The sequence below is a fragment of the Hypomesus nipponensis genome, chromosome 11 (genome assembly GCF_054491055.1).
Source record: "Hypomesus nipponensis isolate SF chromosome 11, ASM5449105v1, whole genome shotgun sequence".
Classification (NCBI taxonomy): Eukaryota; Metazoa; Chordata; class Actinopteri; order Osmeriformes; family Osmeridae; genus Hypomesus; species Hypomesus nipponensis.
Window position 1 is genome coordinate 2,109,177 of NC_140371.1, and position 19,529 is coordinate 2,128,705.

General features: G+C 47.4%; 1 protein-coding gene across 1 annotated transcript; it reads left to right on the forward strand.

Moving 5' to 3' along the window:
* The first annotated feature begins 432 nt into the window (after window positions 1-432).
* sack1b (scaffolding CK1 anchoring protein B) lies at window positions 433-17,067 on the forward strand. Its single transcript, XM_084709809.1, has 5 exons — window positions 433-546; window positions 5,822-6,293; window positions 10,973-11,137; window positions 12,982-13,106; window positions 14,646-17,067. Exons 2-5 carry the CDS (start codon window positions 5,841-5,843, stop codon window positions 16,624-16,626), a joined length of 2,724 nt encoding a protein of 907 aa, XP_084565935.1. The 5' UTR covers window positions 433-546; window positions 5,822-5,840; the 3' UTR covers window positions 16,627-17,067.
* Window positions 17,068-19,529: the final 2,462 nt, after the last annotated feature.

Consider the following 19,529-nt stretch of genomic DNA (forward strand, 5'->3'; position numbering starts at 1 on the left):
ATATAACACACAGTTGTAACACTAAGTACAATTGAAACACAAAGCAGAAACAACACAACACTAAGATCAAACACAATGCTACACGTCCCACAGCACTAAGCAACAAAAAGCACCCAAAAAAAGAAAAGTGTTGCTATAAGTCCTCCAAAGTTTTGCTTCTTTTATTGTTAGGACTTCCATCCGCAAACAGATAGCTGGCAGTGTGTATCTCCTTTGTCAGTGGTTGAACTTTGATCCCTGGAGAACAAGACGGGGTGTGGCCTAGCGTATGAGAAACAGGTTTCTCACAGACTGAAGCCTGGGAGTGAGGACGTTTGCAGCTCGGGGCATTTGCATGTTGGAACAGGACTCCACACCCAGCATGGGGCCGGCTCCTCGCCTGTCGAGGCAGCTCCTCGTCCTCCTGACGTCTTGCTGACTCGCAGAAGGAGGACAGGATCCTGCGCCTCCCTCATGCTTCAGCCGGACAACGACTCGTCTGAAAAAGGTCAGGAGGAGGACTTCGTCCCAGCATGAAGAGGACTTCACTCTAACTTCACTCTCAAAGTAAGTTTTGTACACTTCCAGCAAACCTGGTCGAATTTCTTGCGAACTGCTTTAAGACAATTCAATGAACAGTCTAATGATAACGAATGGGACCTGTGGGTTTAGACGCATAATCTCTCTTGTCCTTAGTATTTCACAGACTAATACAAATCAAATCGGATTTAAGATGTGTGGAATGTTAAAATTGTGTAAGCTCCATTCTGTGATGTGATATTATAGTTTTATAGTAGGTTTATACTGAGGAAGACTAATACTGTGCAGGTGTTCTTTAGAGTACACATATTGGAGGAAGTGGTCTCTGTTGAACAGAAGTTTGCCTCTTTCTTCCCGGGAGCTTCTTGGATCACAGGGTTAGTGAGAGACAGAAAATAGAATCAGGCATTGACTTTCTCGGCAAAGAAACTTTTAATGACTGACGACAGAGCCAGGTCTCTGTGTGAGGTTCCCTAGCTTCGGTTGTTACATATTTTTGGGATCACACATGACACAGCAGTGTGCAGCTATGTATTATTTATACATTTGAAAAACTTTCACCGACCGGTTTGGGGAGAGGTTTTGAACATCACACAAGATCTGGGAAAGCGAATTCCCTCTGCTTAAAACAGGACTGACCTTTTATGGGTGCATTTTCGTTTTTAGTCAAGTCTAGCTGTGACAGATTCCAGGGTTCAAATGCTGCTTTCCTCACAACTCCCAGACTCATAGATCTCGTTCCAAAATCAATCCTTCTCTTCCAAAGTTCAATCACTGGGAGAAAGTCTCGTATATCTGTAAAAACACCGTGACGTACGTCATGCCAAAGTCCTCCCGTGGAAAACAAAACAAAGGAAGAGTTTGCCGTTCTGTGGCGAGCCTTCAGGACAGGTTTAGGTGATCCTGTGTCAAGCCCTGGACACGGGCCAGGTGAGCAGCAGGCCTGCAGCTGTCTGGCTTTATGGCTCTATGAATCCAGTGTGTCGACGACAAGGGCCGAACACGTCACTGATCCAGCACCTCGCCCGCAGCAGCGCGGGTCAAATGAGTCTCACCAGGCAAATGAGCTCTTTTTGGTCCTGAAGGGCCACCGTTCATTTGAGTGACAGCTCATCTGTGGTTATCAAGGAAGAGAGTGAGATTGCAGGCTAGCAGCTGTCATTTGAGCCCATGGGAAACAAGTGCCTCATTCGCTATGAATGTACATGCAAATGGGACTAATAGAGGATTAGTCTGAGGTAATCTTCTCTGGTATTGTCGCGAGCATATCCAGTTGTGTCGGTGCAAATCAAAGCCTGAGGTCTAAAAGGCCCGAGGACCTGGTTAGGCTGTGTGTGTCATCGTGCCCCCCCCCCCGCTCCAACCCCCAGATGCTTAGCACAGACGTTGTGTGTTTTGATAATGAGTTGTGTTAGCATTAGTAACGCATTCACGCTGAACTGTCTCAGTGTCTTTGATATCTGTCTTGACTCACATTTCTGGGTCGTTGGTGCCACCGCCACTGCCTGTGTCTCTGTGAAAAGAAACATTTGAGCAACAGGATGTTATTTTCACAGTGCTCCAGTGTGGACAGAAAAGTGTTGAACATTCTATACACAGGTTACACATTTCTTACAACGCTGCCTCCTCACAGTAAGATTCACATTTGGGTTGGGGTTAGGGTTAGGGTTAGGGTTGGGGTTAGGGTTGGGGTTAGGGTTGGGGTTAGGGTTGGGGTTAGGGTTAGGGTTGGGTTAGGGTTAGGGTTGGGGTTAGGGTTAGGGTTAGGGTTGCTGCATAAAGACAACTTAGGACAAACACAGACCTACACATACCACATTCCCATATAAAGTGAACACATTTCTATATAAAGTGAACACATTTCTATATAAAGTGAACACATTCCTATATAAAGTGAACACATTTCTATATAAAGTGAACACATTCCTATATAAAGTGAACACATTCCTATATAAAGTGAACACATTCCTATATAAAGTGAACACATTCCTATATAAAGTGTATACTGTCCTATATACAATGCAAGTACATTACTAAAGAAGACAGGACAATGTAGTGCAAAAAGAGGGCACTTTCTCATAATGCCAATGTATTCCTAACACACTATGAAATAGTGTTCTAATGGATATGGCAGTTACTGAGGTATCAGCTGTGCACACATGGCATGTAAATGTTTATGCACATGTGAGTGTAATCCACTTATTGTGAGATTAAGGAAATTCATTCTTCATTCTTCTTCAACTTTTACTTATGTACTTTTAGTAGGAGATGCAATGCTGGTGTGGGTGTCTCCAGTGATAAACAAGATCCTAAAAACAGCCTGTGATTGCCATCTTTACAAACAGCCATTTAACAGATGGTTAACCCTCGTGTTGTCTTAACATTCTGTACACTCCCCTTGTGTACATCATTGCAGAAAGACTGCATTTAATCAGTGGACAACTATTCGTTTTTATTACAGCAGACCTGTCATAACAGTTTTTCCTTTAGAAAGTACAGGTGTATTATTGCTTCATGCTCTGAGTTGTATTATTCCCCATGTTCTTCTTCAGATACCTCCTCTTCTAAATCATTGTACTCTTGTTCCTTCTGGACATCTGAAAATATCAGATCTACAACCTGTAGATCTGAGAGCTGAGACCCTAACCCTGTTGGGCACTGAAATGTGCAGTCATGGCTTCAGCAAAGAATACTGGGGGTACTGTCATTTACAGCCTCTGACTGCATTCTCCATTAGTAAACAATGCTTTGAAGACATTTGTATTTAGTCATTTTTATTTATTTAGTGAAATTTGGTTTAGTTTGTCTGAAATTGTTTTTATTTTGTCTGTGAGCTTGAGTCATGTAGGGAGGGGAGATGCTGCACCTGCACACAGAAGTTTTAGCTTTGTCTGAGTTCAATCAGAAGCACAAATAATGTAATTATCTTATTGTATGTGTGAGAGTGTATGTATGTGTGTGTGGGTGTGTGTGTGTGTATGTGTGTCAATTTGTTTTGGTGGTGTGTATAATGGTTTTATAACTGCCCTAGGGGTGTACAGCTTTCATGGAAATGTGAACAAAGACAATGTTTCACTTTTTCTAATATTGGGGTCATTCTAGGAAAAGTTATTAATTTTCAGGTAAAAATAAAAACATTTAGGGGTTTTTTCTCTGCTGATAAACATAGTGACGGGTCATTTTTGACCCCTAAGACAACACAGGGGTTAAGAGACCCGCTCACATTCGCTGGATCCTGAGATGGAAAGATACACTCAAGGGGAATATCCAGCATCTAACAAGTGGCTGTAGGAGAGGTTTCAGTTCAGAGCAGCACAATACGTCTCAGTCATCAGTTCAGAGAAGGTAGGGAGAATCCATGGGCAGGGTGTACTGCAGAGAAACACACATCAGCTTGAACATGTATGTTTCCTCTTGACAGTCACATCACATGACTGTACTTAAGAGCATCCGCTTCCCTCCCCACACTTCAAACAGCGACTCCTGCCTGATCAACCGTCTGGTGCACATCTGCCTGGGTTTGATAGCGCTGTATCTACAAAACGTTTCAAAGGTCTCCCAGTGGGGTTCATTCACAGCGACACCATGCGCTGTCTTGTTGATATGGATCCTGTGTGAACGTCTGACCATCGGGGTCCTGATGAGGCTGCGGGGAGTGCTCACCACAGGGAGTCCTCTCTCTCACGGCCTCCACAGATTGCCCTGTCGCACATCTACTTCAAGCTAAAACGGCTCAGCTGAACCTGCCATCATCATGACTGAACGCTCTGGCAATCCCATCCCTCCACTCCTCCTCCCCCACCCTGATCAGCTAACTTTAGAGCTGTGTGACAGTTTGTCAAGTGGCAGCAAAGCTTAATGGGGCAGTCGGCTGCGTCTGGATGTGACGTTTGTCCTCCTCAAGTCGTACTCAAAACCGAGCCCAAACAGGTCAACAACAAGCGACGCGTTTCATCTACAATTCTTCTTGTTCTAGAAACATCTCATGTGGACCATCTGTCGTGTCTGTCTCTGCCCTCACCGCGTACCGGACCATGTCCCCTGTCCTCATCCCATCCCTCCATCCTGCTCTCTCCCCTGTCTTCCTGTCATCCCTCCATCCTGCTCTCTCCCCTGTCCTCATCCCATCCCTCCATCCTGCTCTCTCCCCTATCCTCATCCCTCCATCCTGCTCTCTCCCCTGTCCTCATCCCATCCCTCCATCCTGCTCTCTCCCCTATCCTCATCCCTCCATCCTGCTCTCTCCCCTGTCCTCATCCCATCCCTCCATCCTGCTCTCTCCCCTATCCTCATCCCTCCATCCTGCTCTCTCCCCTGTCCTCATCCCATCCCTCCATCCTGCTCTCTCCCCTATCCTCATCCCTCCATCCTGCTCTCTCCCCTGTCCTCATCCCTCCATCCTGCTCTCTCCCCTGTCCTCATCCCATCCCTCCATCCTGCTCTCTCCCCTCTCTCCTGTCATCCCTCCATCCTGCTCTCTCCCCTGTCCTCATCCCTCCATCCTGCTCTCTCCCCTGTCCTCATCCCTCCATCCTGCTCTCTCTCCTGTCCTCATCCCTCCATCCTGCTCTCTCCCCTGTCCTCATCCCTCCATCCTGCTCTCTCCCCTGTCCTCATCCCTCCATCCTGCTCTCTCCCCTGTCCTCATCCCTCCATCCTGCTCTCTCCCCTGTCCTCATCCCTCCATCCTGCTCTCTCTCCTCCCTCCTGTCATCCCCAGTGGCGGTTCTGGACCAATTTTCCTGGGGGGGCCAAGGGGGGCCCAGTGTTTAATCAGAGGGGCACATTAAAAAATAGAAAAAAATGATATTTAAACATTAAATACTTTAATTTTGCTTTACATTGAAATCATACAAGCAGCTCTGGCTCTCCCTCTTCCAGTTCTTCAGCTCTCTCAATACCTTGATATGTTTCACTCACTTTTTATTTACTGGGGCAAAAAAGGCTGCAATGTCCCTTTCTTGTTTCATGATGACTACTAGAAGAAGAAAAATAGTAAATAAAATTCAGCTGACTGAATGTTAATTCAGTCAGCTTAGGGGGGCCACAGGGGGGTCCAGGGACATTTTACAGGGGCACTGGCCCCCTTTAGACCCCCGTATAGAACCGCCCCTGGTCATCCCTCCATCCTGCTTTCTTATCTCACTCCTGTCATCCCTCCACCCTTCAGCCTCACCTGACACACTGACCTGGCCTGTCACCTTCAGCTTTCTAATCTCCTTGGTGTGTGTCTCTCTCTCTCTGTGTCTCTGTGTGTGTGCATGTGTGTGTGTGTCTCTCTCTATGTGTGTGTGTGTGTCAGACCTGGCCGAAGAGGAGTAATGATGGAATCCCATCAGCTGTCACTGCTGTCGTCTCTGAGAGCCGAGCCCAGGCCCGAGGACTACATCCAGCCCCACTACAAGGAGAGCTACCGCCTGGCCATCGACGCCCTGGCCAGCAGTGGCCGTGAAAGCTACCAGGACGTCATCAAGGCGGAGCGCCTGGGCAGCTTCCTGTCTGAACACGAGCTCCTCTTCATCACCAACAACGCACTGCAGCCTCTCGACGGTGACGACACGGAGGAGAGGAGCGGGTCCCCGGACGGCGGCTCGTCTTCAGGGACGTACTGGCCGGTCCACTCTGACGTGGAGACGCCTGACCTGGAGCTGGGCTGGCCGGACCTGCCCCCGGAGAGACGGCAGACCAGCATCGACCTCCTGTTCCACCCGCCCCGGCTGAACAGCCCCACCATCAAGGAGGTGGTGCGCAAACACATGCAGGATGCCAGACAGGTGAGGTTGTGCCTTAGTGCTGACAGAAGACTGAGGTAAAGCTTTAGATCCTGGTGTTTGTCAGAAGCGTTGGTTAATAGGATATCAGCAGTAGCGGACTGGCCATCGGGAGAATCGGGATAATTCCCGATGGGCCGAAGTACTTTTGGGCCGCCGGCCCTCTGACCCATCATTTTTTACTACTAATAAAAATGTTGGAGGAAGATTGAGCAACACGGTTTGTCGGCCCCCCTTTCCCCCAGGCCGGTTGGTCTATTCCAAATGAACGTCTATGCAGCCCTTAGTGCCGTTTATACACAACAGTGACACTGACAGATCGAAAGTTAGCTATAGAGACAATATAATGATGGAAAAACAGGTTAAGAATCGTAGACGTAATTACCTTCACTAGACAATGTGCCAGACAATTCGCTCAAATCAGCCAAAATAATTTGCTCGCGCGCTACTCGTGGAAGTCCCTATAGCATCACATCAGGCACAGAATTTGCGTGCATTAGCAGGGCGCTCGCTGTGGTGGCGTATACGGACCGGTTCTGGTAGGTCGGTCTGGATCAAAGTCCAGGGCCTATTTTTACTCCCAGTCCGTCCCTGGATATAAGGCATCGGTAAGTTCTTTGGTCTTGTTCATACTTATCAAGGTTAATGAGCTTCTTATCAGGGCATCATTATGTATTAAGTAACACACTCATCTTTGAGACAATACCAACCCCTGCCCTTACCCTAAATATGAATACTTACATAGCTTTAACACAAATGAATGTGAATAAGCATCTTCAAACTTGTTAACTATGACCTAAAGCTTATCTCATCTTAAAATGACTCAACTCTGGCCCTAATCCTAACTATATTAGTAATCCTCATGTTGTCTTATTAATGCATATTCATGTCAGTGAGCATCTTCTGAAGGCCTGATTACCCATTAACTCATGCTTATAACAAGCCCCTAGATCTATAGTCGCTTTGGTGATTACATGTCAGTGCATGTCCTGCTTTAAATCTTTGTCAAAGCTAAATGACACAATACATGCATTCCTTCATAGTATGAATACTTCTACCACTGCTATTATTAACATACAGCTCTGGAAAAAATTGAGAGACCATTGCACCTTTTCTTTCATAAAAAAAAAAAGTTAAGGACAATTTTGAGTGAGGAACAGAAGGGTAACATTTAAGAGAAAAACTATCCTTCTGAAGTTTTTTTAATGAAAAAAAAAGCTCTGTTTTTTTCAGAGCTGAATATATGTTTGTTTAAGAGTCACCATCATGATAATCATTATTAATATGTATGCATATATTGAACTGTATCTTCAATGATTATAATCTTCCTTGTAATTTCAACTGGTTTTCTCAGGGTATCTTCTGTGTGTGTGTGTGTGTGTGTGTGTATGTGTGTGTGTGTGTACGTGTGTATGTGTGTATGTGTGTGTATGTGTGTGTATGTGTGTATGTGTGTGTGAGAGTGCGAGAGGATGTGTGTGTATGTGTGTGTGTATGTGTGTGTATGTGTGTATATGTGTGTGTGTGAGAGTGCGAGAGGATGTGTGTGCGCAGTGGAGGTATATATAGCGAAGAACTGGGGATTTCAGTTACTGTCAGAGACAATCGGGCACAGGAAGGAACTCCTAAGATATAATTATAGCCAAGCTGAACGTCAAGAAACAATCTTCTTTTTCCACCGGGGCTCAATCCCTCACCGTTCCTCCCCCCCGTTCCTCCCCCCTGTTCCTCCCCCCCATAAGGGAGTGGCAGGGAGAGTCTCTCAAATCTGGTTTTACAACCTGCCTTCCAGACAAATAGACTGTCTAATGGAAGCCCAGTAAGATGACCTGCCAGATATTGAGACGTTCTTTCCTCGATGGCTTCCACTCCCAGCCTGCATGGAACTTGTTGAAGTCCACATGCCTTCTATTGTCTCCCTGAAGTAATCTAAAATCTTCTCAAAACAAATTCACCGGACCAGAAAAAGAATTTCAACATTTAAAAATTATTTAAATAACTATTCTTCTAAATAACTACTGTCAAAAGAACAGACCCTTTACTTTCTAACAACATTTTAGTTTTGGACCCAAAGGCAATTTTGACTGTACTGTGACTAGAACTAAAACAGTAGTGCATAATAACTGGCCATCCCATCTGAGGAAGCACCAAAAGGAATATTCATGAACAATCCCCCTCCCACAACCTTTCTACAGAAGGCATGAATACACAGGCTGATGCGTGCTTGAGGGTGTGTGTGTGTGTGAGGTTGTCACCGGTTAATCCGCAAAGTGCACAGTAGCGACGGCACATGCCTGCGCGATGACATCAGACCTCTGAGCGCATGCGAGCACTTAGATAGACTCCCAATGGACAGTCAGGTGTTACGCACATCACACAGTCATCTCCCTGGTCATGTGCATGATGTTGACCATCACACAGTCATCTCCCTGGCCATGTGCATGATGTTGACCATCACACAGTCATCTCCCTGGCCATGTGCATGATGTTGACCATCACACAGTCATCTCCCTGGCCATGTGCATGATGTTGACCATCACCCACTAACAACACCAACATCACACAGTCATCTCCCTGGTCATGTGCATGATGTTGACCATCACACAGTCATCTCCCTGGCTATGTGCATGATGTTGACCATCACCCACTAACAACACCAACATCACACTGTCATCTCCCTGGCCATGTGCATGATGTTGACCATCACCCACTAACAACACCAACATCACACAGTCATCTCCCTGGCCATGTGCATGATGTTGACCATCACCCACTAACAACACCAACATCATGATGTCATTGTCAAGTACATTTTGGGACAATGAGTCGGGAACAATGTCTGTACTCTTCTAGTGATGAGGATGTTCATCACTGAACAACGTATTCCAAGCACATATACAGTAACATGTGCCTATATGCATGCCTTATCAAATGTAATAAATGAATAATGAATAATGAATAATGAATAAATGAAATGAATAAATGTAATATGCACAAATTACACCTGTTTGCCCCCCCCCCCCATTTATCTATCAAACTATAAGCTGTAGTGTTAATTCCGCGCTTTCTAAAACTTGAGTAGCCCACTCAAGTAATTCACCTGTATCAGGTGTGAGTGTGAGTGTGTGTGTGTGTGTGTGTGTGTGTGTGAGGGTGTGTGTGTGTGTGTGTGTGTGAGGGTGTGTGTGTGTGTGTGCGTGTGTGTGTGTGTGTGTGTGTGCGTGTGTGTGTGTGAGGGTGTGTGTGTGTGTGTGAGGGTGTGTGTGTGTGAGGGTATGTGTGTGTGTGTGTGTGTGTGTGAGGGTGTGTGTGTGTGTGTGTGTGAGGGTGTGTGTGTGTGTGTGTCCTGCTTCTTGTTTCTCCTCCCAGCTTGTCGTGGTCGTTATTAAGCGATCAAACGTTAAGCTGAAGTTGGGTAGGAAAGTATCAACTTCATGTTTATTTGAAGTATGACGTATCCATACTAACGTTACCAACGTAACCATCATCGACACACAAACACAAGGACAAGAACACAAAGACAATAACACAAGGACAATAACACAAGGACAATCGCGTTCAGCTCTATGTAGCATTCTAGAATGGACCCTGAGAGTCCAACAGACACCAGCACTACCCAGCTGATGGCCCAGGACCTCCAAGAACATCCTTCAACAGACTATTTCTAGTCTATCCACAATCATGATACAGACATGCAACTGTCCCATGTCTCTCCTGTGATTTGCTCACTCTCTAAGAATACAATGTATCAATATAAACGTCTGTCACATTCTATTACAGGTTTTTTTACAGTCGCTAGGACACATTTCTCAATACTTAAGTCACGTTTTCAAAACTCTTCACACAGTTAGCACAACAGAAGTACATGTGGGCTAAATTGTGGATCATTTATCAATGTTTTGGCACAAAATGCATTGAATGACTACATCTTTCAAATTACATTCATTCTGTTCTCACTTCGACACAACTGCCAAAACTCTATGTACCTACAGGCCAATTTGCACATGCTAACATACTGTTTTCAAAACTGTTAAACTTCAGTTCAAAACAATAACATAATACAAAACTGATTAAAACAGTAATATTGTACTGAAATATATTTTGACTCAAAAAATAAAATGCTATAAAATGATCTCTTCGGAAGGGTTGTGCTAGGTGAGGAAAGGGATGCAGAGAGAAGAAAGCCAACATTTGTATGGGACAATGTGGCATGTCACCACTCCTGTGCAGTCACCTAGTGGTTTGCAGCCCGTGTGTGAGCGTGAGTGAGGGTGTGTCTCTGTGTGTGTGTGTGAGGGTGTGTCTCTGTGTGTGTTTGTGAGGGTGTGTCTCTGTGTGTGTCTGTGTGTGTGTGTGTGAGGGTGTGTGTCTGTGTGTGTGTGTGTGTGTTTGTGTGTGAGGGTTTGTGTCTGTGTGTCTCTGTGTGTGTGTGTCTCTGTGTGTGTGTGTGAGGGTGTGTGTCTGTGTGTGTGTGTCTCTGTGTGTGTGTGTCTCTGTGTGTGTGTGTCTGTGTGTCTCTGTGTGTGTGTGAGGGTGTGTGTCTGTGTGTGTGTGTCTCTGTGTGTGTGTGTGTCTCTGTGTGTGTGTGTGTCTGTGTGTCTCTGTGTGTGTGTGTGTGTGAGGGTGTGTGTCTGTGTGTGTGTGCCTGGTTGTCATTCTCCTGCGTCTCGTTCCTCCCCCAGCTCATCGCTGTGGTCATGGATGTCTTCACCGACGTGGACATCTTCAGAGAGGCAGTGGAGGCGTCGCTGCGAGGCGTGTCCGTGTACCTGCTCCTGGACCACCTCCACCTCCACAGCTTCCTCTACATGGTAGAGAGCCAGGACCTTCACATTCACAAGCTGAGGGTGAGCGGATGGCCTCTGTTGCCATTTGAATCTGTTAGAATATTGTTGGTTTGTGCGGATACATTTGATGTGGAACACCTAGGCAAAACATTTGGAACAGGTGGAATTATGGTGGCATTGGATACACAAGGAAAATATAAAATACAGGTGCGAAACTGATAACAGCTCCAGAGATACTTAAGTAGAGTAAACTAATAAAAACCCTCCTTCGACTGAGATCCTGGTGTCACTATTGACTTGTTTGATGTGCTTTATTAAAATGGAGAAAGGTGGCCACCTCGTCTGTCATCAGGGGAGTTCACTCTACACATAACCACCTCCACTCAGGAAGAATAAATAAGAAAAATGTCACTTTGCAACCTGAATGCCCTTCTCTCATGAGCTGGTCCAGTGGAATGTCTCTAATGTCAATGTTTGTCAGAGCGTCTTTTACTTCACGTACCACAGCATGGATAAGTTTGGGTCTTTACGTGAGGGGAAGGTAGAGACAGACAGGGGAGACAGACAGGGGAGATAGACAGGGGAGACAGACAGGAGAGACAGACAGGGGAGACAGACAGGGGAGACAGACAGGGGAGACAGACAGGAAACAGACAGGAGATACAGACAGGGGAGACAGACAGGGGAGACAGACAGGGGAGACAGACAGGAGAGACAGACAGGAGAGACAGACAGGAAACAGACAGGAGAGACAGACAGGGGAGACAGACAAGAGAGACAGACAGGAGATACAGACAGGAGAGACAGACAGGAGAGACAGACAGGGGAGACAGACAGGGGAGACAGACAGGAAACAGACAGGAGATACAGACAGGGGAGACAGACAGGGGAGACAGACAGGAGAGACAGACAGGAGAGACAGACAGGAGAGACAGACAGGAAACAGACAGGAGAGACAGACAGGGGAGACAGACAGGAAACAGACAGGAGATACAGACAGGAGAGACAGACAGGGGAGACAGACAGGAGAGACAGACAGGAGAGACAGACAGGAAACAGACAGGAGAGACAGACAGGGGAGACAGACAGGAAACAGACAGGAGATACAGACAGGAGAGACAGACAGGGGAGACAGACAAGAGAGACAGACAGGAGAGACAGACAGGAAACAGACAGGAGAGACAGACTGGGGAGACAGACAGGAAACAGACAGGAGATACAGACAGGAGAGACAGACAAGGGAGACAGACAAGAGAGACAGACAGGGGAGACAGACAAGAGAGACAGACAGGGGAGACAGACAGGAAACAGACAGGAGATACAGACAGGAGAGACAGACAGGGGAGACAGACAGGGGAGACAGACAGGAGAGACAGACAGGGGAGACAGAAAGGAGAGACAGACAGGGGAGACAGACAAGAGAGACAGACAAGAGAGACAGACAGGAGAGACAGACAGGGGAGACAGACAGGGGAGACAGACAGGGGAGACAGACAAGAGAGACAGACAGGAGAGACAGACAGGAGAGACAGACAGGTGTGTTGTGTCAAGAGATGAGGCGCCATCAAGATGGTCAGTCTACAGTGTCTTAGGCAAGCAGATTTCAAAATCAATATTCTCTTTAAAACAGTTTACTGTTACTGTCATCTTTGGTCCTACACTTTATAATTATGTTGGTTTTATCGGTTGATTGTTTTGTTATCCCGTTTTAATCAATTGTACATGGTTCGTGTACATACTTCTGTGCACTTCATTTAAAAGCACTGTGTGGGTGAAACTATGAATATAATACAATGACAAATCGTGGTACTAAAAGAAATGATAAATTAGTGGTATTATAATGAGTTTGTCTTGAAAACGAAATAGCTTTTGAAATAGCTGCCTGTTTGCCGTGTGTGCTGCAGAACATGAGAGTGCGCTCGGTGAAGGGCCAGGACTACCTGTGTCGCTCCGGAGCCACCTTCCACGGAGGCCTGGAGCAGAGGTTCCTGCTGGTCGACTGTGAGACGGTGATGTACGGATCCTACAGGTAGAGGAGTAGAGCGTGGGGGGGGGGGGTGGAGGGGGAGGGGGAGGAGGGAGGGGATGGAGGAGATGGTGGGAGGGTGGAGGGGGAGGAGGTGGAGGAGAGGGTGGAGGGAGAGGAGGAAGGGGGTGGAGAGATGTATAAAAGAGAGGGGAGGAGAATTGGAGGGAGACGGGACTGGAGTGAAGGTGGGGGTGGAAAGTTGGAAGGAGGGGGTGGAGGGATGGAGGGGGTGGGAGGAGAAGGGGTAGTGAGGGAGCGGGTGGAGGGTGAAGAGATGTGGTGAGGGAGGTGCGAAACAACACATTGTGTTTCCTCTCATGTTCTCTGTGTTTGATGGTGTTTCCTCTCGTGTTCTCTGTGTTTGATGGTGTTTCCTCTCATGTTTTCTGTGTTTGATGGTGTTTCCTCTCATGTTTTCTGTGTTTGATGGTGTTTCCTCTCATGTTTTCTGTGTTTGATGGTGTTTCCTCTCATGTTCTCTGTGTTTGATGGTGTTTCCTCTCATGTTCTCTGTGTTTGATGGTGTTTCCTCTCATGTTCTCTGTGTTTGATGGTGTTTCCTCTCGTGTTCTCTGTGTTTGATGGTGTTTCCTCTCATGTTCTCTGTGTTTGATGGTGTTTCCTCTCATGTTCTCTGTGTTTGATGAGTATGTTTGGTCATGTAATAACTAAAAAGCAGAGAAAAAATCAGATGGAATACTATGGAATTGAAAACGCCTGAATGAGTTGAGCTATTAGGATCATTACACCTTAAGGCTCTTGTAATGTACTAGTTGTGCTAGTTATGTACCTTTAGAAATAGTTAGTCCTCATATTTAAATTTAAGATTCCTATATGTTTAATGTATGCACCTTCCTACCAAAGCAAATTCCTTGTTTGTGCAAACTTTCATGGTGAATAAAACCCGTTGTGATTCTGATCCTCAGTCACTAGGAATGTTTGATGGTCTCCACTCTCAGCTCTCAGTTTCATATTGGTGTTAATCGCTCCTCACAATGATAATTACTGTGTCCTCTCTTTCTGTTTCTTTTCTTTCTTTTATTCTCTCTCTCTCTCTCTCTTTCTCTCTCTCTCTCTCCCTCTCTCTCTTTCTCTCTCTCTCTCTCTCTCTCTCTCTCTCTCTCTCTCTCTCTCCCTCCCTCTCTCTCTCTCTCTCTCTCTCTCTCTCTCTCTCTCTCTCTCTCTCTCTCTCTCTCTCTGCCTCTCTCTCTCTCTCCTCTCTCTCTCTCTCTCTCTCTCTCTCTCTCTCTCTCTCTCTGCCTCTCTCTCTCCCTCCCTCTCCTTCCCCCTCTCCAATGTATTTGTAGGATCTGTGTGGCCAACGTGCTGTTTCCCTCTGGCATGTTATGATAAGCAATGCCCTGCTTGGTTTGCTATCTGCAAGTGTTTGTGATAATCACTGCGTCCTCTCTTTATCTCTCTGTCCTCTTTCTGTCCATTCTCTCTCTCCCCTTTCTCTCTTTTTATCCTCCTGTCTCTCCCTCTCTGTCTCTCCATCTCTTTCTCTCGGTCTCGGTCTCTCCCTCGCTTTCTCCCCAGCTTCACGTGGTCCTTTGAGAAGATCCACCTGAGCATGGTCCAGGTGATCACGGGCCGCCTGGTGGGCTCCTATGACGAGGAGTTCCGGACGCTGTACGCCCGCTCCAGCGCCCCGGCGGCGCTCTGCCCCCCAGGGGGCTCCAGGCAGGCCCCTGCCCCCTGCCAGCCCTTCGAGAGGAGGGATGTACTGAGGCACACCCTGGACACGGTGTACAGAAAGGCTTGCGAGGGGCAGCTGGGCGTCCGAGACGTCTGGGAAGAGGAGCCTTTCGAACAGCGGCCGCCGCCCATGTTTGTCCCCGGGGTGGGCGTGCAGGTTCAACAGCTGCAGATTCCGGACATCGACTTCCTTAAGAGGCACAGCTACGCCGGGGACAGGGCGGAGAGGCCGTGCGTACCCCAGAACCCCCGCTTTGGATCCAGTAACTGGAACGTGGCTGGAGATGCAGGGTACCACCCCAACGGAAGGATCCACTTCCCCAACGACCAGCACCAACCGGGGAACCAGATGTTCAGGGGCCTTAACATGCGTCAGTCGTACCACGGCAACGACAAGCAGACTGTCAGTATGAAGCAGAACATGCCGTCGTTGGAGAACACCTCCAAGTCCTTCCTGAGGACGTGGAGGATCGACTCTTACCTCAGCAACAGCGACGCTCCCTGTGGAGAATCCAGCGACTACTTGGACCAGTACGAGCCCCTGCCGGAGACCAAGGCAGGGCACTATATGCCCTCTCGACTCAGGTCCTCCTTTGTGTTCAAGTCCACCATCCCGGAGCAACCGGAGAACAACAGCTACACCAGCTTGTCCTCGTCCTCGCGCCCGCCCCCTCCCACCACTGTCCCCTTCCCCTGCGCTCCGTGTTACAACGCCACGCCGTGGAGTCCAGCCGAGGGCGGGGCTCGCCTCGAGGAGTTCCAGCTGAAGAGGCGGAGCCTGCAGATCCTAGATGACCCCAGGGGTCACGGGGGTCTCGGTCCGGTCAGGGCGTCGCACCACTCCATCTACGCCAGCCTGGGCAGAGCCAAAGGGAGCCTGCCGGGCAGAGACCCAGACTCGTCCCAGGAGAGCTGGCACAAGCGTCATAGCGTGGCCGAGTCCAACCCTGACTACAGAGGCCACCAGGAGAACTCCAGTCACATGTACGGCTTTGCCCGGACGCAGGCGGAGAGAGGCACGCCCGGCTTCCGCCCCCTCAACGGAGGGTGTGCTCCCAATCTGAAAAAGGATCAGAGGTCGGTCTCTCATCACGACGTCAAGAGCATGACGGCCGCCAAGAGCCAGCCGGTGACCATGTGGCAGAAGCCCCCGTCCAGGACGGTGTCCGCCGCCGCCCTGGACGTCGACGCCAAGGAGACCGCCAAGCCCACGTCGCCCCGCTTCCTCAAGAAGAGTTCCAAGAAACTCCGCTCGCTGCTCAACATACCGGAGAAGAAGGAGGGGTCGAAGGACAGAGGAAGCCCCATGCTGGGAGGCAGCACTGACACGGTGCTGTCCGAGGCGGAGCAGGAGCGCTCCGACCGGGACCGGAGCAGCTCCATCCCCTCTCCCTCTCAGCTACACGGGAACAAAAACCATCCGGCGCACATCGGGAACTCATCGGCTCCTCGCTTCAGCACAGAGGAGCTCCCCCTCAGCCCGTCAGCCAAGGAGCCCGACCCGAGGGCACCGCGACCAGGCTCGGAGGAGACAGCCAACACCCATCTGCCGTCTGGAGACTGGCGCTCCCAGCGCCAGAGAGCCGACGGCCGGCTGTACAGCCGATTCGAGCCTTTCTGTGCGTTTGACAAGAAGCCGTCGTCGCCCTCTGTGTCCACTAACACACACGCCCAAGGCCAGCCCAAGACCACGCTCCTCTCCAAAGGGGACTCCACTAGTGAGCCTCACAATCGCCATGGACAAGCTACACACGGACAGCATGAGAATAAGCTAGGCAAGTTCATTCAGAGAGTGGGAAACTTCATTCATAAAAACAAGTAGTAAGATAGATGGACAGACAGACAGACATGCATACATGAGACCTACTGACTTGGGGACATTTCACAATCACAGCGGCTGGGACGGCAACACAACACAAAGGATGTTGATGAAAAAGCAGGTTGAAAAATACATTTTCCCCTGTATGAAAGGGCATTCATGTTCCTTGAACTAAGATGCATAAAGACCATGTGGTTAGATTTGGTATATGTGGACAGCTGCATACATTGGTCTATGTTGTTGTCATTGTTGAAGTGTTATGAGAAACACGAAACATGCTTGAAACTTTAATTAATTTGTCATTATTTGACAGGTCATTTGGGAGGTGCAATAAAAAACTGCTTTGGTGTTGGTAATGTCACTGTGATTCAATGATATTTAAAGGGTCAATTCATGGGAATGGTGTTTTTTTACAAACAGTGTGTCAAATAAAGAAAAAGAAAGCCTTCGAAAAGTCTCTAAGTATTTTGTTCAGTCAGGAATAGACATGGCAGGACAGTTCCCGTGCGTGAGGATTCTGATGTGAGACACTGTTTTATAAAAACACTCATTTATAAAGCTTGCGTACGCACATTTTCAGCCCCTTTATGTGCGTACACAAGCTTTATAAATGAGGCCCCTGGTCTCTTTGTGAAGAAAGGTGACCTTGTGTCAGCCTTGTTTCATTCACAAAGTCACAAAGGCACTGAACTCAAATCAATTTCACAACAAAAAATGCCAATTCACATGTGGATCGGGAACAAATGAGTCACAACTTCAACTTTCCACGCAAAGGTTGGGATTTATAAAAAACAAACTTGACGGGAGAATGTGCGGTCCTCCACGCAAACTCTGACCCTCCCGTAGGCCTACACACATTTTGGAGACAGAGGGAATTGGCGACGCAGATGACCGTACTGTAGTCAGACTGCAGAAAGTAAAGGTGGGAAGAACGATTACTTGTAATAGTTACATATTTTGTTTTCCTCACACACGTATTTTTCACTCCATTTCATCATTATCATGAAAATCACATCCAACAGTGTTATTTGCACTGTTATTTGGAATGTAGGGAGAAGTGCCTTGCCCAAGGACACAACGTCATTTGGCACAGAGAATCGATCCAGCAACCTTCTGATTACTAGCCCGACTCCCTCACAGCTCTGCCATCTGACTCCGTTTATGCCATCTGACTCCGTTTAGTAAAGACTTCTACGCTCAATTTTATAAAGGAGACCCCAGAAATTTCTCCATTAACAGAAATAAACATAAAGTCACTGCAATCATCTTTACAGTTATTATCATTGGGATCATGCAATTCATAAATGGATAATAGATCATATAATTCATTCATCCATTATTTGTTTTTTCTTTCTTCATACACGTTTAGAATGAAAATAAATGCTATCATGCAATTAGTGGTGGTCACATTAGGTGGTACATGAAGAGGGCTTGGAAGGTGATACTGTTGCTTAATGGTAATGGGGGCAATTTTCAGGCAGCAGTCAGCTTTCTTCCAGTGGGTTTTTATCCAGCCTCTTGAATTAGCGACAGGTCATTCACTGTGTAAGGATATTGAGCTAATCCTGCTCTCACATCCAGGATGTGATGGTTTGCCCTGGTTTCTGACCTGTATAGCCCCTTCGTTTTCTGGAGGAACTTGAGACCCCGGGTACAATGAACTTATTTGAAGGAAAGTCCTTTTCTTATTTGTTATGGTTGTACATATATAACTATCAACAAACTGAAATGATGAGGTTATTCCTGAGGTTGTTCACCTCTGTAACATCGTGGGAAACGCAGTATGTCCTGATTGAACAAAGAAATCAACTCAAAGGGAAACAAGGTTAACTGGACGGGTCTACACTAAGTGCTGTCAAAACGCTGGTGAACAATTTACAGAAAGGCCTAACCCTCACGATGTAATTACTCTTCACGTTAAACTTTCCTTTTTACATTCCTTTATCTTGTACTTGTTCTGCAAGAATGAGCACTAACGTCCTTTAAAAGAGAAGAGGAACCAGTAAGAGCATCTTGACCAATTTTACTGTTCCACAGCAGAATATATAATAGATGATTGCACCACTTATCCTGGCTCCTCCCACGCAGTGGGGTGTTTGAAACCTGCAAATGAATAACAGTGCAGAAGGGTAACTAACCTTGGAGCCTTGCACAGCTAAGTGGAAGTGGCTCGTATGCTACCTGGAAACGAGAAGGAGCTGGAATGATCCAGACGCGCACAGGGATGACCTGCAGCCAATCAACATTACATCCAAGGATCCAGGTTAGGACCATGTCAGTGATACAGGTTAGCACCATGTCAGTGATCCAGGTTAGCACCATGTCAGTAATCCAGGTTAGCACCATGTCAGTGATCCAGGTTAGCACCATGTCAGGGATACAGGTTAGGACCATGTCAGTGATCCAGGTTAGCACCATGTCAGTGATCCAGGTTAGCACCATGTCAGTGATCCAGGTTAGCACCATGTCAGTGATCCAGGTTAGCACCATGTCAGTGATCCAGGTTAGGACAATGTCAGTGATCCAGGTTAGCACCATGTCAGTGATCCAGGTTAGCACCATGTCAGGGATATAGGTTAGGACCATGTCAGTGATCCAGGTTAGCACCATGTCAGTGATCCAGGTTAGCACCATGTCAGTGATCCAGGTTAGCACCATGTCAGGGATCCAGGTTAGGACCATGTCAGTGATCCAGGTTAGCACCATGTCAGTGATCCAGGTTAGGACCATGTCAGTGATCCAGGTTAGCACCATGTCAGTGATCCAGGTTAGGACCATGTCAGGGATCCAGGTTAGGACCATGTCAGTGATCCAGGTTAGCACCATGTCAGTGATCCAGGTTAGGACCATGTCAGGGATCCAGGTTCCTTGCATTTTTGTAGTCAGCTGTCTTTTTCAAGCTCATT

Coding starts and splice junctions, on each gene's coding strand:
- sack1b (XM_084709809.1), top strand. CDS start 5,841: ATGATGGAATCCCATCAGCTGTCACTGCTGTCGTCTCTGAGAGCCGAG. Junction 6,294..10,972: donor ACATGCAGGATGCCAGACAG/GTGAGGTTGTGC, acceptor TTCCTCCCCCAG/CTCATCGCTGTGGTCATGGA. Junction 13,107..14,645: donor GTGATGTACGGATCCTACAG/GTAGAGGAGTAG, acceptor CTTTCTCCCCAG/CTTCACGTGGTCCTTTGAGA.